Source organism: Mastigoproctus giganteus, chromosome 2 (assembly GCF_048544385.1).
Source record: "Mastigoproctus giganteus isolate SK-2022 chromosome 2, ASM4854438v1, whole genome shotgun sequence".
In the NCBI taxonomy this organism is placed as follows: Eukaryota; Metazoa; Arthropoda; class Arachnida; order Uropygi; family Thelyphonidae; genus Mastigoproctus; species Mastigoproctus giganteus.
Window position 1 is genome coordinate 4668481 of NC_143576.1, and position 27509 is coordinate 4695989.

The 27509-nt window shown below is 37.3% G+C and overlaps 1 protein-coding gene across 1 annotated transcript in view; it reads right to left on the bottom strand.

Annotated features, from left to right (window-relative positions):
- The window catches only part of Mdh2 (malate dehydrogenase 2), a 101845-nt gene that overhangs the window by 7228 nt on the left and 67108 nt on the right, over nucleotides 1-27509 (bottom strand). The window contains exons 6-7 of the mRNA XM_090387969.1: nucleotides 23650-23700; nucleotides 3614-3715 (exon numbers count right to left, since the gene is read on the bottom strand). Coding sequence (XP_090244095.1) covers nucleotides 3614-3715; nucleotides 23650-23700 — 153 coding nt within the window. The remainder of the gene's footprint in view (nucleotides 1-3613; nucleotides 3716-23649; nucleotides 23701-27509) is intronic.

The following is a 27509-nucleotide window of genomic DNA, read 5'->3' on the forward strand; positions in this document are numbered from 1 at the left end:
TAGAATAGGCAGTGATTATTTTGAATAAAAATAAAACCATTTTTTAGCTTCATTTTAAATCAATGATTTTTTTTTTTTGCATCTGTCCAGAAGATTATTGCTACACCTCTACTATTGATAACCTAAATTTGGCATCAAATGATGCTTCTACCCCAAAGAAGCTAAAACTAAAATGGGAAAAAGGCAGGAAAGATGTGAAAGCAGTTGTGGTTGATGTCAGCACCAAGATAGAAAGTTTTTCTTTTGCTGTATAAGTTTGCTTTCTTTAAGTAATATTAATTTTACTTAAAGGCCATATGAAAGTTTTAGAAGTGCTGACTACATATACATTTTTATCTTTGACACTTCTATTCCTTAAAAAAAGTTTAGTAAGAGGCATAACTTTTTATGCTTCCACTGTAAGGGAAGGTTAGAATAAGTAACATCATAAGCAATTTGTGTAACGTTACAACTGCACAGATCAATGCCTTTTTCTTTGCAACTTTTTTTTTTGCCTCTGCTATATAATAAGGATGCAAATTGTACCATAGCTATATGGTATGAAAAATAAATGAAGTTATTTTGTTAAAAATTTATAAAAGTCAAATTGAAGTAGTCATACCAATGCATATGGTACAAAATATCAGCAAAAAGTCAGACAAATTTTATCGAGCAGGCCGTCAGCATCATAAAATGCTCTCTTAACTGATCATCTTACTCATCTAGCCAAAAATGAGAAACAGCTGGTGGACATAATTTGGTGAAAGAAAGAAACCACAAAATTTGCTACTAGTCAAATGACGCCTGGTACATAAAATGGTAGATATAAGGAACATACGGCAATGAGTTGATTTTTGAATATAATGTAAAGCCGTAGTAGTAATTGAGGTACATAATGCAAGAAAGCAAGCTTATGTAGCATCAGCCAAAAAAAAAAAAAAAAGCCCATTTCAAACAATCATTCCCTCTAAACGTTTTTCCTGTTCCTCCTTGAATTTAAGCTATCAACTTCCACGACAGATGGAAGTTTGTTCCAGCAATCAACTATCCACAAGTTAAAGGCAAATTTCTGCCCATCTATTCAACAACTGTCTTTCCTCAGTTTGAATTTATGCCCACTCAGGTTTGTAATCTGAGCAAGGGGAATAATCCCATCAGGATTGAGCCTACTCAACTCATTCAAGGCCTTGTACATCTCAATCAGATCACCTCACAGATGCCTACTCTCCACATGCAGCAATTTGCAGAACTTAACCTTTCTTTGTAAGACCACCCCTTCGCTCCCCCTCACCAATCTTGTTGCCCATCTCTACATCCTTCCTGAAATGAGGCCTCCAGACCTGTATAGTACTCTAGGTGTGGCCTGACTATTGCCTTTTACAATGGAATAATCACCTCCTTTGTCCCTGCTAGCAAAATTCCTGTATAACATTGACAAGACTCCAGGACCTGCTCTGCTCAGAAAATTTCATATCTGACTTCACAATTACTCCCACCCTAAGTGTAATACCACACAGTTGGTACATTTCTCTGGGTTTAATTCTACCCATATGCAATACTTTGCATTTGTCAATGTTGAACTTCAGTTGTGACTTCTCAGCTCATCTGCCCAAATTTTTTAGATCCTATTGAAGTAGTGCACTGTCATTAACACCCCTGCCAACCTGTGTATCATCTACAAACTTCGACATTAAGCCTGATATACCTTCATCAATATCACTGATAAATATACAAAACAATATCAGGCCCAACACTGAACCCTGGGGGACTCCACTAATAACATTAGTCCATAAAGAGCAGCATCCATTGATTACCACTTTGTCTTCTGTGCATATGCACAAAAATTATATAGGAGAGAACTTTTCAATTTCAAAAATTGTTAAAGTATATAAACTTAAATTTTTCCAAATCAGTATGTGGGGTACGTTATAAAGCAAACAGTTCATTTGGTTTAAAAATCAAACTATGATTTTATAGGGGCTGCCTACAGAAACACTTATGCTAGTTGCATAAGTGTTTCTGTAGGCAGCCGTGTAAATCACCCATGCATTCTGTTTATGGATTACAAGAAAGTCTGGAAACCTAGATAAATGTTTAGTTTTCTTTCCCAAAATAACTTTGAATGTCCCATCACTGTTAGTTGTTATCAATGTATTCTACAAATAGTTCTACAATCTTTGCTACATGTGGAAATCACGTAATTTTTTCCATATCTACACATATCAGAGCATTATTGAAAATAAACTACAAACTGATAGGTATTTAAATATATATATATATATATATATATATATATATATACATACATACACACACACATACATGTTATTAAACATGCTGTACTTTCAGGATCAATTCAGGACCTGAAAATAATGAAAAAGTTAATATAAATATATGCCTGAAGTTTTTGTTTCAGATTTTACAGCCTTAATTGTGTTTCAACATTTATCCACCTTACCCTTAACGGAAGTGATTAAAATGGCTGCTTTGCATTTGAATTCACACCTGTTTACTCCCCGTAACAAACTGCCTGATGCAGGAAGTGAATGAAATCATTAAGTTAAAGGTGGCATCATCATTGTACACAACAAGGAGGCATTTCAATGGGTATCACGTAAACAGTGGACCTCCATTACCTATCCATTTATCATCCAAAATGAGGTGGAAACCATCATGTATACAAAATTTCAACAGTAAATGTAGTAAAAATCATTTCTTCAAAATTTGGAATAGGATTCTCAAGTAAGTCTTCTGTACAAAACAAAAGGACCACTTAAGCAGTCAGCAATTTAATATTAACATCAATGCTAATTTTTTGCTGATTCCACAGCAGAATGATGACGTGGATTTCTTCTACCTGGTCACAAATACTGTGAAAATTGACCAAGCCCTTTCTTGTGAAGCCAGCATCGTTATAAAACAACACAATGATAGAAAAAGATTATTACAGGCATGCTGTTGTAGGAACAAAAAGTACTAAAGCACCTTTTCAGTAAACTTGTAATCATTGAATGTGATATAGATAAGCTGCTTTTCCTGTAAGATTCTCCACACAGTTGCACGTCCTACACTTTTTTTCAGCCCCCTCTTATAACTACACTTAACTGATTTCACAGTAAGAAGTTAGAATTATGAACATAATTGTAACTTTATTATAAAATAAAGTCAACTGTACACACCAGAATGGTAATCAATTTATATATCTCAAGCATATGTTCTTGTAATGTGATTTGCCTATCCAGAGACCAACAGGTATTTTTTTCCAGATAATTTCTGGAACACAAAAAGGAAACCTGGCAACAAATGTTTATATAAAGTTTTTTTTTTTTCAGCATTTTGATGTCTTGAATCAACCTTGAAAGTACAGCCCACTTGTTATGAAAAACACCTATATAATAATCATTTGGAAAATTCATTTATATTTTTCTACAGAAGAAAGTTCAAGGTGCCTACAGGATGCTACATAAAAAAAGTTGTTGGTTGTGGTTTCATGCAGCATCAACCCAATGCAAAAGAGATTAAAAAAAGGGGGGGTGATGCAAAATGAAGTATTCAAAATTAATCCCCAAACAGGTAAACTTTGTGTAAAAGAATTTATTTTATTTTATTATTTTTTTTAAGTAATTGTACTTACCCCTAGAAGTACAGGATTAGAAAAGTATGTAGCCTCTGTCTCTGAAGATTTCACAAAAGTACACTCAATAACACCTTCCTTTCCTTTCATTGCACTAATCAACTATAAAGGGTAAAAAATCAAAATTAGGCATTTCTTTTTTCAGTTTAAGATACATGGAAAATTAAAACAATTAACACAGTAAAACCTCAATAATTTAAACTAATAGGAACGGGAGAAGTCTGAATTACATAATATTAATATTGGGCAAGGAAGCAAAGCTTCTACACCACCAACTAAAAAAAAAATTACCCACTTCATTTGCACATCCATATTCCTTTTAATAATCTGACTTTATCCTTCTTGAATTTAATCAAACTATCCACTTACACAATACTAAGCAAAGTACAATTCAACTATCAACACTTTGGCTGAAAACCGAATTGTATTGTGGAAGTATATTCTGCAGGCTCGGCCCAAGCTTATGACAACAGATCAGGCAAAAGGGAAAAAAAAAAAAAAAAAAAAAAACCTGATGCAATAGTGGCCTTGCATAACTTTTTTTTTTTTTTTTTTTTTTTTTTTGTTGTTTTAACAAAGCCTGCACTATTAAGCACCATTGTTTCTAATACTACAGTCAACATATGATCACACCATAGGCAACAAAGTGGTTTATCGCCTGATAACTTGTACACTCAATAACACCTTCCTTTCTTTTCATTGCACTAATCAGCTATATAAAAAAAAAAATCTGAATTAAGTAAGACTGGAGAAAAATTGCCCCCATTTTTTTTATTTTTAATTCAGACATGTCTAGGAAAGTGCAGCCAGTTCTCAAAAAGGCCTCTTGGTAGAAATAAACCACCATTAATCTGAAATATGCTTAAAATCAAATCTACTGCTGGCACACTGACACCTGTCACCTCCCTGCCAGTCTTAAACTCTTCAAATGATGTTATTGCTGAATATTAGCTCAATGTGTTAAAGGAGTACATCCAAAAAATAAATAAATAAAAAGAATAAGTCATCTAAACAAAAAGAAAAATTCCAACAGGAACATTTATCCCGACAAGAATTATCCTTACTTTTAATACTCCTAAGCCACCAACAATATCAGTCAAGGCTAGTTACCTCATCTGCCCTCTTAGACCTTACGTTCCAAAATGTAGTAGATGCATATGATGCAAGCATACCAGTTTATGTAGCATCAGCCAAAAATAAAAAAAAAAAAAAAAAAAAAAAAAACCAAGCCAAAAAGAGGAAAAAAAAAAAAAAAAAAACCAATTTCACACAACCATTCCCTCTAAAGGTTTGTCCAGTTCCTCTAATTTATTTAAACTATTAACTTCCACAACGACATATGGAAGTTTGTTCCAGCAATCAACTACCTGCTGGCTAAAGGCAAATTTCCATACATCTATTTTACAACTGTCTTTTCTCAATTTGAATTTATGCCCTCTCAGGTTCATAGTTTGAGTTGGGTAAGTAGAAGAAACCCATCGGAATTCAACGTGCTCAACCCATTCGAGGCCTTATAGACCTGAATTAAATCACCCTGCAGGTGCCTAGTCTCCAGACACTAAAATTTACAGAACTTAAGCTTTTCTTGGTAAAAGAACCCCAATCCTTCCCCTCACCAATCTTGTTGCCCTTCTCTGTACATACTCAAGCAACTCTACATCTTTCCTAAAATGAGGCCTCCAGACTTGTATGCAGTACTCAAGGCGTGGGCATTGCCTTATACAAAAGGGATAATTAGTTCCTTTTCCCTACTAGCAAAATTCCTATATATCATTGATAATACCCCATGACCTGCTCTGGCAGCCTGTCTGTACTGCCCAGAAAACTTCATATCTGACTACACAATTGCTCCCAGCTCTTTTTCATTTTATATCACCCTAAGTATAGTACCACACAGTATGTTTCTCTAGGGTTTCTTCTACCCATATGCAGTACTTTGCATTTGTCAATGTTAAACTTCAGTTGCACTTCTCAGCCCATCTGTCCAACTTTTCTAGATCCTGTTACAGTAGAACACTGCCATTAACAAACCTGCCAACCTTTATATCATTTGGAAACTTGGATGAAGTTATATCAAGACATTATCAATATCACTGATAAATATACAACAGTGGGCCAACACCGAAACTCTGGGGGACTCCATTAATAACATTAGTCCACAAAGAGCATCATCCATTGATTACCACTCTGTTGTTTCCCACTCAACCACTCTTTTATCCACTGTAGTAACTTGCCCATAATACCATTCTGCTCCAATTTGTACAATAGTCTTCCATGTGCAAAAGTGTCAAAAGCTTTCCTGAAATCCGAATATATGATATCAAAATTATTTTTTGCATCCAGTTCCTTTGTAACCACATCATAATATCCTATCAAATTTGTCAGACAAGACTTTCCCTTAACAAACCCATGCTGTGTCTGAATTATTGCTGCGGTCTTGTCTAGACGATCCTGCAATGCATCTTTAACCAGTGACTCCATTATTTTACCTGGAACAGAAGTTAAACTAACAGGTCTGTAATTACTCATGTAACGTTTTGATCCCCTTTTATGAATTGGGTATATATTTGTACATCTCCAGTCTGTGGGGACTTCCAACAAGTCCAAGGATGCTCTCATAATTATGGCTAAGGGTTTGATTACTTCCTTTGCTGCCTCCTTTAATATAACTGGATAGATCCCATCCACCCCAGGCTCCTTTCCTGTGTTTAACTTCAACAATTTCTCCTCCACTTTACTCTCAGTTATTACAAAATCATTAAGCTCCCTGTTAGAGTTTAATAAGCTTCTGTCCTTCACTTCCCTAAAGAATTCCTCGTGTGAATGTAGATGCAAAATACTGATTCAGTTTGTCCGCTATCTGAGCAGGACCATCAACAGTCGAACAATCAATATCAAGTGGACCACTCCGATTTACCCTCCCTCCTTCTAGAGTTTATATAAGTAAAGAAGTCCTTGCTGTTTTCTTAGTATCCTTTGCCAAAAATTTCTTGTAATCTACCTTTGCTTACCTAATGTCCTTTGCAACTTGATTACAAACTATCTTATATCAGCCATAGGCTTCTGTGTCACCTGATAATTTATATGCATCCCATGCATTTTCCTTCTGTCAAGAGTGTCATTAGTTCATTTACCATCCATTTAGGCCTAAACCTTGAACAGTATTTCTTAATCAGTATGAAAAGCCTAGTAGCTTCCACAATTAATTCTTTGAATGCTTCCCATTTAGAATTTGCTGTTGGTAACATCATCAGTTGGTCCCACTGTACAGAATTTAAAAACTGTCTGAGACCACTGTAGTCACCTTTGCGGAAGCATAAACTCTTCCCTGGTTTAATATCTTCTTTATAATTTTATAATTTAATAAAATTAATTTTATTAATATCTTTATAATTTAATATTACTCTTCCTTTAATATCTTTAAGTAAATCCCACATCAGTAAACTGTGATCACTGCCACCTAGTGGTTCCTTTATCTGCAAATTCTTAATGTACAAATAATCACTGTTGATAACCAGATCAAGAGTATTGCCCTCTCTGGTTGCTTCTCAAACATGCTGATGCAGAACACAATCACCCAATAAACCCACAAAAGTCTTGCTAGTTTGTGAGTGAATAAGCCACAAGTTCCAGTCAATATCTGGGAAGTTAAAATCCCTAATTATAATACAATCTGATTTACTCTTGTTATAAGTGATTGGGCACTCCAAAGTTGTGTGCAGAAATTCAGCTGTCTTAGCAATATGGTTCCAGAGTTATACCCATGTAGACTGTTCTACACTCAAGGTGACCACAATTCTACTCCAGAAAATGCAAGCAGTGGAGGGGAAAAAAAAAAATGCAATGATATAGAGCAGAACATGGCATCAAGTATCAGGAAGGGAAGATATCTTTATAAGGGGTGGTGCCCCCAAAACCTCTCTCAGGCTTCTTGATTCCATTCAGAAGAGGGCAGTTAGGTTAATTAACGATTCATCTCTAACAGAGTCTCTCCACTCGCTTTCTCATAGACGCACTGTTTCTGCTGCATGCCTCTTCTACAGATACTTCCATGGGCACTGTTCGTCTGAATTGGCTTCTATATTTCCTTCTCTCTCTTTCAAAACAGTCCGAACACGTGCCGCCAACATCCACATACTGTCCAACTTCAAACCCACAGAACCAACTTTTCATCTTCCTCATTTATTCATTCAACTGCTGTTTTCTGGAACAATCTTCCTTCATACGTATTTCCTGAAAATTACAATCTACAGAAGTTCAAGTCCAATGTCAACAAATATCTTCTTTCGTCTTCAACCTCCAACCCAAGTATGGTACTAAGTACTATAGGTTCTAATACCTCTCGTGTTTGGGGTTCACATAAAAAAAATAAATAAATAACTTACTAGTGTTGACAAACCTACTTATGCTCAAGCCATTATTCCAGAGATAAATATATGCTCACAGACAAATATAAAAATTCCACCAAAGCAATCCATATCTGACTGGGCTCGTTCATGACCTACTACTTGAAATATTTGCCAAAGATGATATGGAAACTGGAACTTATCTTGGGCCTCATATTAATGTCTCACTATGCTAAATACCAAAAAGATGAGAATTACAGATAACCCAACACATGGCAATCCTTGTATACTCCCATATTTCTGTAAAAATATTACCTGAAGCAGTAGCCATCTCTATTGCCACTGGCTTTATTTTAACTATACCATAACCCTTATATATCTGTCACCAAACCAATATATCACATACGAAGAACTAGGTGACAGTCAAACAGTTCACCTCAACCCTTCAGTTCGGTGGTAGACTCCACAGCCATCATCCCCATAGGGAAGTTTCAATTTAGACAGCAGAAGAAGGCTTATCAAGAAATTAACTGATGCCATGATTTACAATTTTAAATGATAGCATGTATATGTTTCATACCCGCCTGAAAAACTTTCCATGTTTGATAATCAGGTAATCATTCTTGCCTCTATAGATTGAGTTACAAATCAAATAATCCAAGTAGCTCAACTAAATATACCAAAGACATTCACAAGGTTGCCCACACATTCATATATCTTTCTTAGATACCCAACTACAGAAGTTCTGTATATCACATACCAAACCCCATGAGCTGTCCTGGTAGCCTATTTGCACTGCTCAGAAAACTACATATCTGACTGCACAATTATCCCCAAGGACTTTTTCATTTTCTACTACCCTGAATGTAGTACCACACAGTATGTTACTCTACAGTTACTGCTACCCATATGTAGTACTTGGAATTTGTCTATGTTAAACTTCAATTGTTCACCTGTCTAACATTTCTAGATCCTATTGTAGCATAGTCATTCTATACTACATAGCATGGTCATTAACCACCTGCCAACCTTTGTATCATCTGCACACTTAGATATTGAGCCTGACATGACATGCATCCATCAATATCACTGATAAACATAGTGGTGGACAAAAAAACTGCATCACTTGTGAATTTTGCAAATAATGTTTTGCACTGCATTGTGGATTGCAGAAATGTTCAAAATGCATTTGTTAGATGAGATATATATCTCTGTGAATCAAATCCAATAAAAAGACTCCACCCGATATAGCTAATTGCCATAAATATCTTCCCAAAGGATAAAATGCGTAATTAATGGAAATATGAGAAATCATGCAAATGGCAATAATCACAACCAAATATATTTTATTACATATACGTGTATAAACTGAAAACAAAAAGTTAACGTAATAGTATTATGTACTGTAAATCAGCAAAATAAGTCCTCAATGTTTTGTTGTTCCTCCTCGAGCTGCAATTACAGCCTTGCAACGATCTGGCACAGTTTATCAACTTCTGGATATATGGTTGCCCAATTTCGTGGTACCACAACCTTACAATGCTCTCCTGCAGGTTGTGTACCAGCAATTTTCGATAGGGTTCAAATGTGGACTGTTGCCAGGCCAGTTCAAACATGTAATGCCAGCATTTCTGAGGTATGACTGCACCTTAAGGGAGAAAAGTTGGCGTATGTTTTAAGCCTTGTGAGACAAGACAAACTCATCATTAAATCTAAATAGCATAAAACTTACCAATTTTGCTGTATGGCAAGGTGCTGAGTCCTGTTGAAAAATGCAGTTTTGGATGTCTCTGTGGTGATCCCTAATAACGGGTTCAGGCACTCTTCCAGTGCATTCACCGTTACATTAATAAACTTAATTCCTCCCCACTCCTTTGCTTGTTATGCATCCCCAGACCATCTGACCAGCAGGGAACTTTACAGTCTGTTATGCAGTCAGGATGGTATGCCTCCAATTTTCGTCTTCTGACATATCACTTCCTTTCTGAGACATGCAGGTTGAATTTCGATTAGTCTTCCTCATTTCCTCACTCACTTCTTCCTCATTTGCTGGGACAACAAAGACCGATAGGCATGTGGACCACATTCCAAAACAGTCTTTGGATAGTTTGTGCACTTGTTTTAATATCAGAGGCCATCTCAAAGTCCAGTTTTAGATCAGGAGCACTAGTATGGCGATTACAAAGTCATAGCCGTTTCAAATATCGATCTTGGGAAGGTGTGGTCACTCTCTTACGGCCTGATCCAGGTTTTCTATTCACATCACCAGTTTCATGCTTTAATTTCAGCACCCAGGATACTGTTGACTGGTGGCAGCCTATTTTATCAGTGATACCACACATAGAAAGCCCTTCTTGGGACAGAGCAACAGTTACACTTTTTTCCATTGGTGTCAACTGAACACATGGAGTCATGCTTACACCTCTGCAAAATAGGATTCTAATGAGCGTGCATACCCTTCCAATGCCATATTTATAGAAATGGCTGATTCAATACCTTGCAATTATTGTCTGATACAATAGAAGTGTTATCTGACGCAATACCTTTGCTTTGCGACAAACAAAATGACTGTAATCAAACAATATCTTATATGTTTCACTATTAATGTTACTTTTTTTTTTAAGGTGCAGTTTTTTTGTCTGCCACTGTAGAAAACAACAATAGACACAACACCGAACCCTGGGAGATTCCACTAATAAAAGTAGTTCATGAAGCACAGTGCCTCTTTATCCATAGCAGCAACTTGCCTTTAATTCCACACTGCTCCAATTTCTACTGCAGGCTTTTATATGCCACAGTATCAAAAGCTTTTGACAATGTAATCCTGAAATCAAAGTATATGATATCAAAATTGTTTTTTGCATCCATTTCCTTTGTGACCAACATCATATTATTCAATCAAATTGGTCAGACAAGATTTCCCCCTAACAAATCCATGTTGTGTCTGAAATATAATTGCAGGCGTGTCTAGATGATCCTGAATTACTTCTTTTACTAGTGCCACCATTATTTTCCTTGGGACAAAAGTTAAACTGGCAAGTCTGTAATTACTTGCATCACCCTTTGATACCTCTCTGTGAATTGAGAATACATTAGCACATCTCCAGTCTGTGGGAACCTCCCCTGAGTCCAAGAATGCTCTTATAATTATGGCTGAGGGTTTGCTTACTTCCTTTTCTGCCTCCTTTAATATAACTGGATATATCCCATCCACCCAAGGTGCCTTTCTTATAATTAAATAAAAAAAAAAAAAAACCCCACCTCTGTCACTTTCCTCTCAGTTATTACAAAATCATTCAGCTCTGTTACAGTTTGATAAACTTCTGGTATCCCTTTCCCAAAAGAATTTCCCATGTGAATGTAGATGCAAAATACTCATTCAGTTTGTCAGCAACTTGAGCAGAATCATCAACAGTTCAACAATCGATATCAAGTGGGCAAATTTTAATTCACCCTTCCTTCCAGTGTTTACCTACGTAAAGAAGTATATGCTGTTTTTCTTTGCATCATTCACCAAACATTTCTTGTAATCTGCCTTTGCTTGCCTAACCTCCTTTGTGACTTGATTACAGACTAGTTGATAGCTACCATAGACTTCTGTGATGTCTACGTTGTCTAATAATTTGTATGAACTGTATGCACTTTTCTTCTTGGCCACGAGTCTCAGTTCATCTGATGTTCATTTCATGATTAATTCATTGAATGCTTTCCATTAAGAATTTGCTGATGGTAACATCAGCAGTTGTTTCCACTGTATAGAACTGTCTGAGACCACTGTAGTAACCTTTACAAAAACCCTTCCCTTTACCCTTGATCTTAGTTACATCTTTAAGTAAATTCCAAATCAATACACTGTGATCACTGCCACCTAGTGGTTCCTTGATCTGCAGATTCTTCGTGCATGAATAATCTGTTGCCGATAATCAGATCAAGATTATTACTCCCTCTTTTTGCCTCTCTCACATGATTCCGTGGAAGACAGTCACCCAATAAATCCACAAGTCTTGCTAGTCTGTGAGTGATCAACTCAAGTTTTAGTCAATTTCTGGAAAGTTAAAATCCCCTATTATAAGATATTCTGATTTACTAGCCCACTATTTCTCAGTATAGTTGTTTGCTGTACTCAAGAGTTATTAGGCCTGTAACAAACTTCTCCTCTTATTTTTGTTTTCCCAATGCTTTATCACACCAAACTGACTCAAAATTGTACTGGCCACCTATGTCTACTAGTTGCACTGCCTTAAATTTTGTGCTTCTTAACTAAGAGCATAACCCCCCACCCCTTCCTGTTTGTCCTTTTCTGCATTGGAACTACCCTAATTTGAAAAAAAAAAAAAAGTCTTTCTGTATATACTTTACTCCCCACATTAAAAATTCTGCCTCCCTTATATATCTGAGTGACACCACATCTCTGATATCAGAGATGTGGTGTCACTAAAAAATTCTGTATATTTGCATTTGATAACTTAATCAACACTTCAAATTCATCAAATTTATTTACTATATGCACCTCTTCTTAGTATTAGTTACCCAAACACAGCCCACATATTTACTTGTTCCCTAATGACTCCTCTTAGCAGTTCTTGAAATCCCACTTGATTTCAAGGCTACTGCTCTTTCCAATAAAATCAGTGCAAAAATCGCTTTCACCTCTGCCTGCGGCTGTTGTTAATTTATTAGTCTGTGTATCCACCTAACACTGCCTCAATAGCATCAGCAAATATTCTTGCGTGCTTTATATTTAAGTAGTAGTAGTGGCATGTGATGCAAGAAAGCAAATATATGAGCTTATGCAGCATCAGCCAAAAAAAAAAAAAAAAATCACACCATTCCCTCCAAATGCCTGTCCAGTTCCTCCTTAAATTTATTCAACCTATCAACTTCCACAATGACAGATGGAAGTTTGTTCCAGCAATTAACCACCCGCTGGCTAAAGGCAAATTTCCGCACATCCAATCTACATCCGTCTTTTCTTAATTTGAATTTATGCCCCCTTAGGTTCGTAATCTGAACAAGTGGAAGGATCCCATCAGAATTCAGCGTGCTCAACCCATTCAAGGCCTTATACACCTCAATCAGATCACCGCGCAGGTGCCTAGTCTCCAGCCACTGCAATTTGCAGCACTTAAGCCTCTCTTGGTAAGAAGATCCCTTCATTCCCCTCACCAATCTTGTTGCCCTTCTCTGTACACGCTCAAGTAAATCTACATCCTTCCTAAAATGAGGCCTCCAGACCTGTACACAGTACTCAAGGCGTGGCCTGACCATTGCCTTATACAGGGCAATGGTCAGGCCCTTATTATCATGTCTGGGCAGAATTGCAGACACTCAAATTGAACTCTATAACTTGCAGCTTTTTTTCCAACATTTGCCCTTTACTTGTTAAGTAAGTCTGCAGATATTCTACTCTTAATGTCATTGATGCCAACATGTACAGCATCACCTTTTGTGCTCTTAAAAGATATTTGCTGTAACAACATCATCCACTTTTGCCGATGGCAGACTCTTTCTACCAATCCTTTTTGCACAATATATTTCCCATTACCCTGACAACAGGGTCACAAACAACAACTAGCCTCTTTGGGACCAGTGCATTCTGCCTTGGGGGGTTTGCTGCTGTGTTGCCTGATGATTAAGTGCAAGCTCTGGCATTGATATGGGCAGCAAAGAGCTTGGACTCCCCAGTTAATTCCTTAACAGAAAAATTCCAGGAGTTAAATCTTACTACAGTTTACTTTGAATTATGGGTGAAAATGGTCTGAAAGACGTGCGCCACTTTTTCTCTTATAATTTTTGTTTGTTGTTTTGTCTAACCAAATATTTCTTCTCACTGAATTGCCAATGCTATTGCTACAGGAAATGTATAATGTTCATTTTATGTTTCGATTACTATATAAAATAATTTTTTGTCAATTGTTATTTTTTATTTGTATATCAAAACATCACAAATGATCCCTCCAATCTGTGGATGGGTGCATATTGCAGAATAATAAGTTTTATAAAGAATATAGTAATGCAAAAAGTTAAGATATAAAATGTAGTTAACCAACTTAAATATATAGCATTAGCATTAGAAGAAGCATATAATGCAAGAAAGCAAGCTTATGCAGCATCAGCCAAAAAAAAAAAAAAAAAACTTCCACTTCACCCCTCCATTCATTCGAAATACCTTTCCAGCTGAGCCTTAAATTTATTTAGGCTATCAACCTCCACTACAAGGGATGGAAGTCTGTTCCACCAACCAACCACCCGCTGGCTAAAGGCAAATTTCCGCACGTCTATCCTACATCTGTCTTTCCTCAATTTGAATTTATGCCTTCAAGTTTATTCTGAGCAACAGGCAAAATCCCATCAGCATTGAGCATGCTCAAACCATTCAAGGCTTTATACACCTCTATCAGATCACCTCGCCGGTGCCTAGTCTCCAGACACTGTAATTTGCAAAACTTAAGCCTTTCTTCGTAAGAGCAACCCCTTGTTCCATTCACTAATCTTGTTGCCCTTCTTTGTACTCGTTCCAACAACTCTACATCCTTCTTGAAATGAGGCCTCCAAACCTGTATACAATACTCAAGGTGTGGCCTGACCATTACCTTATACAAGGGAATAATCACCTCCTTATCCCTGCTAGAAAAATTTCTGTATATCATTGATAAGACACCATGAGCTACTCTTGCATCCCATCTGCACTGCTCAGAGAACTTCATATCTGCCTGAACAACCACCCCCAGGTTCTTTTCATTCTCTACCACTGTCAGTGTAGTACCACAGAGTTGATACGTTGCTCTGGGGTTGCTGTTTCCCATATGTAGTACTTTACATTTGTCAATGTTAAAATTCATTTGCCACCTCTCAGCCCATCTGGTCTGCTCAACCTTTCCAGATCCTGTTGCAGCAGCATAGCATCAGTAATGTCCTTAACAACCCTGCCAACCTTTGTATCGTCTGCAAACTTGGCCATTACGCTTGATATTCCATCATAAATATTATTTATAAATACAGAAAACAATAATGGACCCAACACTGAACCCTGAGGGGCTCCACTAATAACATTAGTCTACGATGAGCAGTGTCCATTGATTACCACTCTCTGTCTTCTCCACCTCAACCACCCCTTTATCCACTGTAGCAACTTACCCTTAATGCTATACCTCTCCAATTTGTACAGCAGTCTTCCATGTGCAACAGTATCAAAAGCTTTGTAATTTGGTTACATACCAGCTTATATCTATCATAGGCTTCTGTGTCACGTGTTAATTTATATGTATCCCATGCATTTTTCTTCTCTGCCATATGTCTCATTAGTTCATGACATCCATTTAGGCCTAAACCTTGAACAATATTTCTTAGTTGGTATGTAAAGCCTAGTAGCTTCCAAGATAAGTTTTTTGAATGCTTCCCATTTTGAATTTGCTGTTAATAACATCATCAGTTGGTCCCACTGTATAGAATTTAAGTACTGTCTCAGACCATTGTAGTTGCCTTTATGAAAGCAATAACCCTTCCCTTTACCCCTGATGGTAGTTACCTCTCTGAGTAAATCCCACTTCAGCACACGGTGATCACTGCCACCTAGTGGTTCATTTATCTGCAGATTCTTAATGCATGAAGAATCACTACTGATAATCAAATCAAGAGTATTACTCACTCTAGTTGCCTCCCGAACATGCTGATGGAGAAAACAATCATCCAATATATCCACAAAAGCCTTGCTAGTGTGTGAGTGACCAACCCACAAATTCCAGTCAATATCTGGGAAATTAAAATCCTCCATTATAAGACTCTGTGATTTATTGGCCCACTCTAGTTCCCTGTACAGGTCCTTATTATACTCATCAGAGTCATTAGGCCTATAGCACACCCCTACTCTCATTTTGATCTCCCAGTGCTTATGTCACACCAAACTGACTCGACATTGCACTTTCCAGCAAGGTCGACTGGCTTCACTTCCTTGGATTTTATGTGTTTCTTAACTAATAGCATAACCCCTCCTCCCTTCCTATCCTGCCTATCCTTTCTGTAGACGTTGTACTCCCCAAATTCCAGTTCTGCATTCCTTATATCTGTGTGACACCACGTCTCTGATATCCCAACAATATCTGCCTTTGATGCTTTGAGCAATATCATAAATTCATCATATTTATTTACCATATTCAATTTTTTACCATATGCAGACACCTATATTCTAAGTGTCTAGTCGAAATATGTGCTCATGCAGAATGCTCAATTTTCACACTTAATTTTATAAACTTAAAATGGAAAAGACTTTTTGTAATTTTTTTTGTTATGTAGAATTAACAAGTTTCGTAAGTAAAAACTAAAATATCGTTAAATTTTTAGCACTACACACACACGGGTCTCCATATTCACGGATTCATGTTTTTGCATTGACGATTGTGAAATTTATCATACTAAAAATTTGGCTGCTAACCTTTGTATCATCTGCAAATTTGGACATTAAACCTGATATACCTTCATCAATATCATTGATAAATATACAAAACAACAATGGGCCCAACACCGAACCATGGGGAACTCCACTAATAACATTTGTCCACTAAGAGCAGTGTCCATTGATTACCACTCTCTGTTGTGTCCCACTCAACCATCCCTTTATCCACTGCAGCAACTTACCCTTAATGCTATACCTCTCCAATTTGTACAGCAGTCTTCCATGTGCAACAGTATCAAAAGCTTTCCTGAAATCCAAGTATATGATATAAAAATTATTTTTGGCATTCAGTTCCCTTGTGACCACATCATAGTATCCAATCAAATTGGTCAGATAAGACCTCCCTTTAACAAACACATGCTGTGTCTTAATTATTACTGCAGTCTTGTCTAGATGATCCTGCAATGTTTCTTTAATCAGCGGTTCCATTATTTTCCCCGCAACACAAGCTAAACTAACAGGTCCGTAGTTACTTATGTCACCTTTTGAACCCCTTTTGTGAATTGGTGATACATTTGCACACCTCCAGTAAATGTGCAAATTCATTTTATGAAACATAAAATAAAAAATTAATTTTAGGACAATTAATGGTTAGTATCAATATAGTAGGTATATTTTCTCAGCTAGCTAACAAATATCTTTTCTACTAACAATTAAATTCAGAGATTGGTTATCCATAATTGTTATATTTAAAATGATACAAAAACAGAACAGATGGAATATATAAACAGTAGTTCCCAATCCCCTTTATTCATTCAGTATGTCCCTTGCTTTTGGTGTGAGATGTCATATAAACCCTCACCCATTTTTCTGATTGTCACCTTAGTGCCAGGAACAGAGCCAAAATATGAAATGAAATTGATAGATTCCTCAAGTAGTGAATGTTGAAGTAAACAGAATATGAGGGGGTATCAAAAAGGTTCGTACCTTGCCTAGAAATAATAGCCCTAGAAAGGTGAAACGTCACAGGAACTTTAATCCCTTTCTATGTGTTTCTGATGGGCGTCTACGAGAGCTTGAGGTATAGGGTAAATGCTCTTGTAAAAATAAATATGAGGGGCCTATCAAGCTCTTAGCTGCGCAGCTCAACAACAGAGCTCACTCCTGTGCATCACGCAACACAGCGGTAACCCCAAGGCAGAATGCACTGGTCCCAGAGGAACTAGTTTTTGTAGGTGACTCTATTGTCAGGGAAACGGGGAACATATTGTGCAAAAAGGATAGATGGAACAGAACCAGGGTATGTCTGCGAGGTGCAAAAGTTGATGACGTAGACCAGATATCATCTATTAACGGCACAAAAGGTGATGTTGTATACGTTGGAATTAATGACATTAAGAGTAAGAGAACCGCAGATTTACTCAACAAGTACAGGTCAATGTTGAAAAAAAGTCGTGAGTTAGGGTTGAATGTGAAAGTGTCTGCAATTTTGCCCAGCCAGGATAGGAGGGAGTATATGATGAGAGCCTTGTCGATCAATTTGGCCCTCCCTGGAGAGATTGTGCAAGGCTCTATGGGTAGAATTTTTTTTCCAGCATGGTCTGTGCTTGTTGACAGAAAAGACTGCTTCTACAGGGATGGGGTGCAAGAATATTTGCTGCTGCTATCGAGGCACTGTTAGGTTGGTCAAAAAACTGCTAGCTTGGGAGGGAGATACACATACTAAAAGGTTAACAGTGGCAGCAGGCAGAGGCAAAAGTAATTCTTGTACTGCTTCTATTAGAATGAGCAACAGCCTGCAAAGCAAGGGAATGCAGTTTTCCAGGACTGCTGGGGGTCATAGTGGAACAAGGCATCAAAGGCAGATATTGTTGGGATAACAGAGACATGGTATCACACAGATATAAGCATTGCAGAATTTGAATTTGGGGAGTACAATGTGTATAGGAAGGCAGGAGGGGTTATGCTGTTAGTTAAGAAACACACAAAATCTAAAGAAGTGCATCCAATTGATGTTAGTGGACAATGCAGTGTTGAGTCTGGTGTTAAATAAGCACTGGGAAAGAAAAATGAGATTAGGTGTGTGTTATAGGGCTAATGAATCTGATGAGTATAATGATCAATTGTACAGAAAAATGGAGTGGGCCAGTAAGTCAATGTCTTATAATGAGGGATTTCAACTTTCCAGATATTGTCTGGAACTTGTGGGTTGGTCACTCGCACACTAGTAAGACTTTTTTGGATTTATTGGATGACTATTTTCTACAGCAACATGTTTGAGAGGCAACGAGAGGGAGTAATACTCTTGATCTGATTATCGGCATTGTTCTCAAAACCTGTGCTCCTGAACTTACTCCTATTCTTTGCCGCCTTTTTTCAATTTCTTATTCCAAAGGTGTTTTTCCTTCTGCTTGGAAATTTGCTCATATCCAGCCAGTTCCTAAAAAGGGTGACAAATCCCTCCCATCCAATTATCGTCCCATTACAATTACTTCTACTTTTTCTAAAGTAATGGAGAAATCAATTAACCGCCAACTCTTAAACTACCTAGAAACCTTCCATCTGATCAACGATCGCCAGTACGGATTCCGTCAGTGTCGATCCACTGGTGATATTCTGGCTTATGTTACCCATTTATGGACTAATTCAACGGAAAGGTTCGGTGAAACACAGGTAGTTGCTCTTGACATCTCAAAGGCTTTTGATCGTGTTTGGCATAAAGGTCTTCTAAACAAGCTTCCATCTTATGGTTTGACAACTGTTTTTAGTAATTGGTTATCCAGTTTTCTCTCTGATCGCTCACTGAGGGTGATAGTAGATGGCTCTCTGTCTTCTAACTTCTCCACTAATGCCGGTGTCCCCCAAGGTTCAGTTCTTTCCCCCACTCTTTTCCTCTTGTATATTAATGACCTTCTTCCATTAACTGGAAATCCTATCCATAGTTTTGCCGATGATAGCACATTGCATTCCACTTTCCATTTTAAGAAACCTTGTCCTGCTCAATCAGCTTCAACTTCTCGAAAATCTGCTACCAATTCCTTAAATGCGGATCTTCAGGTAATTCTCCAGTGGGGCAAAGACAACTTAGTTGATTTCAACCCTTCTAAAACTCAATCTTGTCTTATATCTCGCAAAAAGGATTCTTCTGCTCCTATGCTTATCTTTAGTGACACTCCGATTTGTAGGCAAAATGATATATCTCTTTTGGGGATTACCCTGACTTCTAATCTCTCTTGGCACAAGCACATTATAAACATTGCTTCTTCTGCATCTAAAAAACTTGGTTTTCTCTTTTGCTCTCAGTGTTACTTTTCTTCCAAACAGCTGCTCACTCTGTATAAATCGCAAATCCGCCCTGCCATGGAATATTGTTTCCACATCTGGGGTGGTGTCCCCAAAATCCCTCTCAAGCATCTTGATTCCATTCAGAAGAGGACAGTTAGGTTAATTAATGATACATCTCTAACAGTCTCTCCACTCGCTGTCTCATAGACGTACTGTTTCTGCTGCATGCCTCTTCTACAGATACTTCCATGGGAACTGTTCTTCTGAATTGGCTTCTATAATTCCCGCTCCCTCTCTCAAAACAGTCCGAACACGTGCAGCTACCAGCCAACATCCGTTTACTGTCCAACTTCAAACTCACAGAACCAACTTTTCATCTTCCTCATTTATTCATTCAACTGCCGTTTTTTGGAACAACCTTCCTTCATACGTATTTTCTGAAAATTACAGTCTACAGAAATTCAAGTCCAATGTCAACAAATATCTTCTTTCATCTTCTCAACCTCCAACCCAAGCATGGTATTAAGTACTATAGGTTCTAATATCTCTCGTGTTTGGGATTTACATTTAAAAAAAATCAGCAGTGATTATTCGTGCATTAAGAATTTACGGATAAAGGAACCACTGGATGACAAGTGATCACAATGTACTGATGTTGGAATTACTTAAAGATGTAACTAACATCAAGGCTAAAGGGAAGGGCTTTTGCTTTCGCAAAGGTGACTACAGAGGTCTCAGAGATTTTTTTTAAATTCTATACAGTGAGGCCAAGTGACCAACATCAAATTCTAAATAGGAAGCATTCAAGGAATTAATCTTGGAAGCTATTAAGCTTTTCATACCAACTAAGAAATACTGTTCAGCGTTTGGGCCTAAATGGATGTCAGGTGAACTAATGAGACTCGTGGCAGAGAAGAAAAATGCATATGTTGCATATAAATTATTGGGTGACACAGACGCCTATGGTAGATAAAAGCTAGCCTGTAATCAATTCACAAAAAAGGTTAGGCAAGCAAAGGTAGAGTATGAGAAATCTTTGGGAAAGAATGCAAAGAATTCTTTACTTATGTACACTCTAGAAGGAAAGGGATGACTCAGATTGGCCCACTTAACATAGATGGGCCTATTGATGATCATGTTCAGGTAACTGCCAAACTGAGTGGGTATTTTGCTTCTACATTCACAAATGAGGAGTTATTCAGGGAGGCCAGAAGATTATCAAAATCCAACAGGGAATTCAATGATTTTGTTATAACTGCACTGAGAGCAAAGTGGAGGAGAAATTGCTGAAGTTAAACATAAGAATGGCACCTGGGAAGGATAGGATCTATCCACCTATATTAAAGGAGGCAGCAAAGGAAGTAAGCAAACCCTTAGATTCAGGAGAGATCCCCACGTACTGGAGATGTGCAAATGTATCTCCAATTCACTAAGGGGGATCATCAAAGGGTGACATGAGTAATTACACACCTGTTTGTTTAACTTCTGTTCTGAGGAGAATTATGGAGTCACTGGTTAAAGAAGCATTGCAGGATCATCAAGACTGTGGTATTAATTCAGACACAGCATGGGTTTGTTAAGGGAAAGTCTTGTCTGACAAATTTGAATGGATATTATGATGTGTTACAAAGGAACTGGATGCAAAAAATAATTTTGGTATCATATACTTGGAATTCAGGAAAGTTTTTGATACTGTTGCACATGGAAGACTACTATACAAATTGAAGGCAGTACGGCATTAGGGACAAGTTGTTACAATGGATAAAAGTATGGTTGAGTGGGAGAAGACAGTAGTAATCACTGGACACTGCTTTTCGTGGATTAATGTTATTAGTGGTGTCCCTCAGGGTTCGGTGTTGGGCCCATTGTTGTTTTGTTTACAGGTAGTTCTTGACTTTACGATTTAATTTGTTCCTAGCACACGCTCTTAAAGCAGGAATTATTTCCCCATAGACATAAGGTTAAAAATAGGGGTTACGTTCTCAACAATGATTGATTTATCGAAAAAAAATGAAAACAGCCTGCAAAATCAAGCAAATTATAATAATAGAGAAATTATTTACGACTTACAAATGTTAAAGTATGTTTATTCTTCATCATCGTCAACTAAATGCACACTCGTTAATCACTCATTATTGGCTCGGCACTCGGTTTGTTGCACAAGGAACCAGTCTTCTTCAGAAATGTTTCAAGAGGCATTTGTTTCCAAGATAATCTTCTCTTTTAATTATAAATTTCATGATTGCATGCATAAGCATTTTTTTTAACCGCACACACAAATTGCAACTAACACAACTCGTGTGTAGTAACAAGTTTACAAAGCTTTAAAAAAAAACAGAAAAGGAATGAAGAGAAGATTCTGAAAATTTATTTATGTTTTTTATACGATTGAATATTTCAGTAAAAGGGAAATACATTTCACCATAATAACATAAAAAAACCACACAATTCCAGCTATCGGTATTTTCAGAAATGCAATAACATTGAGTTTACTACTTGTTTATAATTGCTTGCAGTAAGTAACAGAAAAGCCCAATAAACTGGAAAGTGCAAATTGTTTTTATTGTTTTATGGTCGTGACCTCCAGAAATGTGCTTTAGAAAAATATCACAAAGGCATTTAAAATTGATTCTTATTATGAAACATACGATAACGATGAAAGTGTAGTGCAATTTAATGATTTGAATTGGTAACTAATACAATTTACAAACCACTTTCACGACCTTTTATATGGCCTTACGGTCATGCTCATGACCTTAAAAATGACATTTTAGAGAGATAAATAGCTTAGTTACACAGCAAAAATTAACTTCTGAGATCTTGAAACGAATTACCAAAACACAGTGTTTTAACGATACGATGGTGTCTGTGGAACTGATTAATATCGTAAAGCGGGGTACGCTGTATCGTATAGCTAAACACATGGTTTGGAATGCGGTATTTATGAATGTTTAACATTAATTTTTTGCAATTAATGTTCATATTTCCGATTTTGTTGATACTTGGGGGAGGGGGGGAAACTCATGAAATCGTAAAGCGAAAACTGCCTGTATTTATAAATGATATCGATGGAGGTATATCAAGCTTAATGTCTAAGTTTGCAGATGATGCAAAGTCTGGCAGGGTTGTTAATGACAGTATGCTACTGCAACAGGATCTAGAAAAGTTGGGCAGATGGGCTGAGAAGTTGCAACTGATGTTTAACATTGACAAATTCTACAGTACTGCATATGGGTAGGAGTAATCCCAGAGCAATGTACCAACTGTGTGGTGTTACACTCAGGGTAGTGGAGAATGTAAGAGACCTTGGGGGTAATTGTGCAGTCAGATATGAAGTTTTCTGAGCAATGCAGACAGGCTGCCAGAGCAGGTCACAGGGTATTGTCAATGATATACAGGAATTTTGCTAGCAGGGATAAGGCAATGGTCAGACTAGACCTCGAGTACTGCGTACAAGTCTGGAAGCCTCATTTTAGGAAGGATGTAAAGTTGCTAGAAAGAGTACAGAGCAGGGCAACAAGCTGGAAAGGGGAACAAACAGGTGCTCTTATGAAGAAAGGCTTAAGTTCTGCAAATTGCAGCGTCTGGTGACTAGACACCTGCAAAGTGATCTGATTGAGGTGTATAAGGCCTTGAATGGATTGAGTGCTCTCAATGCTGAAGGGATTCTCCCTCTTGCTCAGATTACAAACAATGAGGGGGCATAAACTATAATTGAAGAAAAACTGTTGTCGAATAGATGTGCAGAAATTTGCCTTCAGCCAACCGGTAGTTGATTGCTGGAAGAAACTTCTGTCATTGTGGAAGTTGATAGTTTAAATAAATTTAAGGAAGTAGTAGACAAACTTTTGGAACGAATGGATGGGTGAAATGGGATTTTTTTTTTTTTTTTTTTGGCTGTTGCTGTATAAGCTTGCTTTCTTGCATCATATGCCTCTACTAATGCTAATGCCTGAAGTAAACTATATGTATTAATGATAGTTAACCACAAAATAGGCAAAAATATCACTTACCGAAAAAGCAAATCTTGCTCCAGCAAATGCCATGGATAATGTTGCAGAACCCTAGGGTTGGAGGGGAAAAAATTGCTTTTAATTTAACCTTTTTAACATCTAGATATTAGTATAGACTAATTACAATTTTTCTATCAGAAACTAATGGAAATGTGTTGAGAAGCAGTACATGGGTGAACAGGAAAAATTAGTGTGAAGTGAGTGCGAAACCAATTAAACATTGCAAGTTTCTAAGTGAATTTGATTGTGGTAAAGGGGTTCACCCCCGCAAAGCTAACTCTCTCACACAAACATAACTACTGAACCAGCAAGGTGGATCTATCCTGTCATTAGATAATCAAGAAAACATGAAAGTTGGCACAATATGTACAGGGAAAATTTTTTTCCCTCTACAAACTGATGACAAGGTTCAACATGGAATCCAGAAATATCACCAATTTTTAAATATTTCTACCATGTGGGAATTTTAATTTACTAAATGATACACTATTTCTACATGATGAAATTCACTTTATAATACAACTAATATTGTTTCATTTATTGTAATTATCAAAAAAAACTGTTTTGATGATTATGTTTTACCTGAGATTTGTATCCACAATAATAAGTTATACATCATACAAAAGTCTAAACCAGGAATTTAGTTTATGATATTAACCAGAATTTAATGAATAATTTTTAACTTGCAGTTAACACTAGTCATACCAGTGTTTTTTTTTTGAAGATCAAATGTGCACTCGGAAAAAGTTATCCTAAGTTAACCCATTTATATTCTTTAAAATCAGAAAGAAATAATTCAAAAAATTGTTTACTTTTTCATGCCACCTTTATTTTCACTCAATTATGAAAACAACTTAAGATGCTGTTATGAAATGTGAAGCTAGCATGTTTCAATAATTGTATGCAAAAGATGTCAATTTTAAATTCTTGTTTTTCAGCATATGCATACAATTATTGAGACTAGGCTTGACTTGATCTTGCATTTTTCCTGTATGCATGATAACCTATAAAGATTTCTAGATTTTTCAATGGAGAAATCAAAGAGAAAACACTTCTGTTGAAAGGTACTGAGAGTTTCAGCTGTGTGGACAAAGTAGTAAATGAAGAATAAGAAATAGCTGAATCATGTGGAGCCTCAACGATCTGGTTAAATATAAAATAAATTTATGCATTTGTGCAAATAACTAACATTGTAAATTAGAATGTTACAATCACAATGATAATAATTGAACCAGTAGTGTAACGGATAAAACAGTTTCGCATATATCTTTTATTACTTCTGGCAAAAAAACCCATACAGACCTTTTCACTATTCCCCGATTCTTCTGACAGAAAATTTGATCATGTGTCTTTTCTCATAACACAGGCAGTAATGCAGCACAATGGCCCAACTAACCACCCAGTACAACATAGGAATAGCAAGGCCAACATTAATAGGACTATGTGTTGGACATCAGCATAATAGGATATGGCATTCAATGGTCGTTACAGGTACCCATGCTTATTGAGAGACAAGAAACGGCAACATGCATGTCAGCACCAAAATCAGACCACAAATGTGGTAAATGGTCACCTGGTCTGATGAATCCTGTTTCCAACTATCTCATGCTGTTGGAAATGCAACACAAGGGGTGTACCCGGATGTTCTGTTGTTGTTTGACAGGTTGGAGGCAGTGTTGTTATGGTTTGGGTACTGTTTTCATAGCATGCCCTGGGTCACTGTTAATCAATGGCTTGATGGGGAACACTTACCATATGTTGCTGACAAAGTGCATCCCTTCATGATGACAGTGTATCGACACTTTAATGTCCACTGAAAAAAACGATGTGCCATGCTGCCACAAGGCCTGGCAGGTTGCTAACTGGATTCAGGTTGGTTGGTTGGTTGTTGGGTGGCGCATTAGCAACTAAAGCTATAATGCACCAAAACCAGGTGATATATAAAAATTTAAATTTCACTGACCTAATTACTTAGTCACCATGTCAAGATATAAAATAACAAAAGGTATAAAATGTAGAAAAGATAAATCAATAAAGAAATAACAATAACATGTAAATTTTAAATACAAGTAAAAACCTTTATTGATTTAAAATAGCTAGAAATAGCAGACACATTGTCATTGTTGGCTCAGTCAGATGATTAAAAGCGGTAAAATGGATATTGCTAAAAACTGGACAGTCAATTAAAATGTGTCTGATAGATAAAATTGTGCCACAGGAGTCACACATAGGAGGATCGTCAGCCCTCAGCAAAAACGAATGAGTCAAATGACTATGTCCTATGCGGGTCCGGGCAAGAACAACTTCCTCCTTACGATTCCTGTGCAGACTAGACTGCCACAGTTCAATTACAGGCTTTATATAATGTAATTTGTTCTTAGTCTGTTCCACGAATCATGCCATTGGGAGTATATCTTTTGGTGTATTATTTGCCTGTAGTCTGTATAAGGGACTGACAGGCAGCAATTATTACTGGGAATTGCTGATTTGGCTGCGGTGTCAGCCAAATCATTTCCCCTAATCCCAATGTGGTTGGGAATCCAGCAGAAGCGGATATCATATTCACGTTCATGGAGAAAGTGAATCTTCTGCTGAATGCAAGACAGAACTGGATGAGAATTATATCTCACAGTTATTAAAGCCTGTAACACGCTGAGAGAGTCTGAATATAAAACAAACCGTTGGTATTGGCATTTACTAATGTGATCTAAGGCTAACTCTATAGCGTGCAGCTCTGCAGTAAATATGCTGCATTTGGGGAGAATCTGCTGTTATATGGTGGTGTCCGGAAAGACAGCGGCTGATCCCACATATGATTCCAACTTCGAGCCGTCTGTGCAAACTGGCGCAAAGTCAGAATGTTCAGCTCTGTGTGCTAAATAAAGCTGCAGGTAGACAGATGATGGAGTGTCCGACTTTCTCCAATTTCTAAGGGATAAGTCACATGCTGGAACATGAGCATGCCAGGGTGGAAGAGGTTGCTTTGGTGTTTGGGCAACCTTGTCTACCTTGATATTAAGTTCTTTGAGTTCTTTAAGTTCTTGGAGACGAATACCAAAAGGACGATTGGCAGTCTTATGGGTGTTGTACAAATTTCCCCATCGTGGCTCAAAAACGAATGGCCACGTAGGATGGTCTGGCAGGGATTTCAGTTTTAAAGCGTACTTTAGAGACAACTGTTTACGTCAAAGCGATAACGGTGATTCGTTTGCTTCGATGTATAAGCTCTGGACAGGAGATGTTCAATATGCTCCAATAGTGATACGGAGAGCCTGATGATGGACAGGATCCAGCCATCGAAATACACTGTCTCTGGCCGAATTGTATACAAGGGACCAGTAATCCAGTCTGGATCGTACAAGCGCACGGTAAATACTTAGTAGGATGCATTGATCCGCACCCCAAGATGTAGAGGAGAGAGAGCACAGAATATTCAGACCTCTTGTGCACTTTGTGCGGAGTTGACGGATGTGATCCAGAAAGGTCAGCTTTTTATCAAATACGAGTCCCAAGAATTTTGTGTCTGCTGCTACTGGAATAGCATTTTGTCTGAGCTTTAATTCAGGTTCAGGATGAAGATTAGGCTTACGACAAAAGTGTATGCAAACGGTCTTCTCCAGCGAGAACCTGAAGCCATTAGCTTAGCAAGTGCCCAGGAATTAAGGCAATCAATGGCTTTTTGCAGTTGTCTTTCAATAACCCTCATGTTGCATGACTGACAAAATATGCTAAAGTCATCAACATAGAGGGCACTGTTTACAGTTGGAGGAAGTTGTTCTGTGATGGAATTTACTTTGATGGTGAAAAGCATGACACTTAATACTGATCCTTGTGGTATTCCCTCCTCTTGGCTGAAGGAA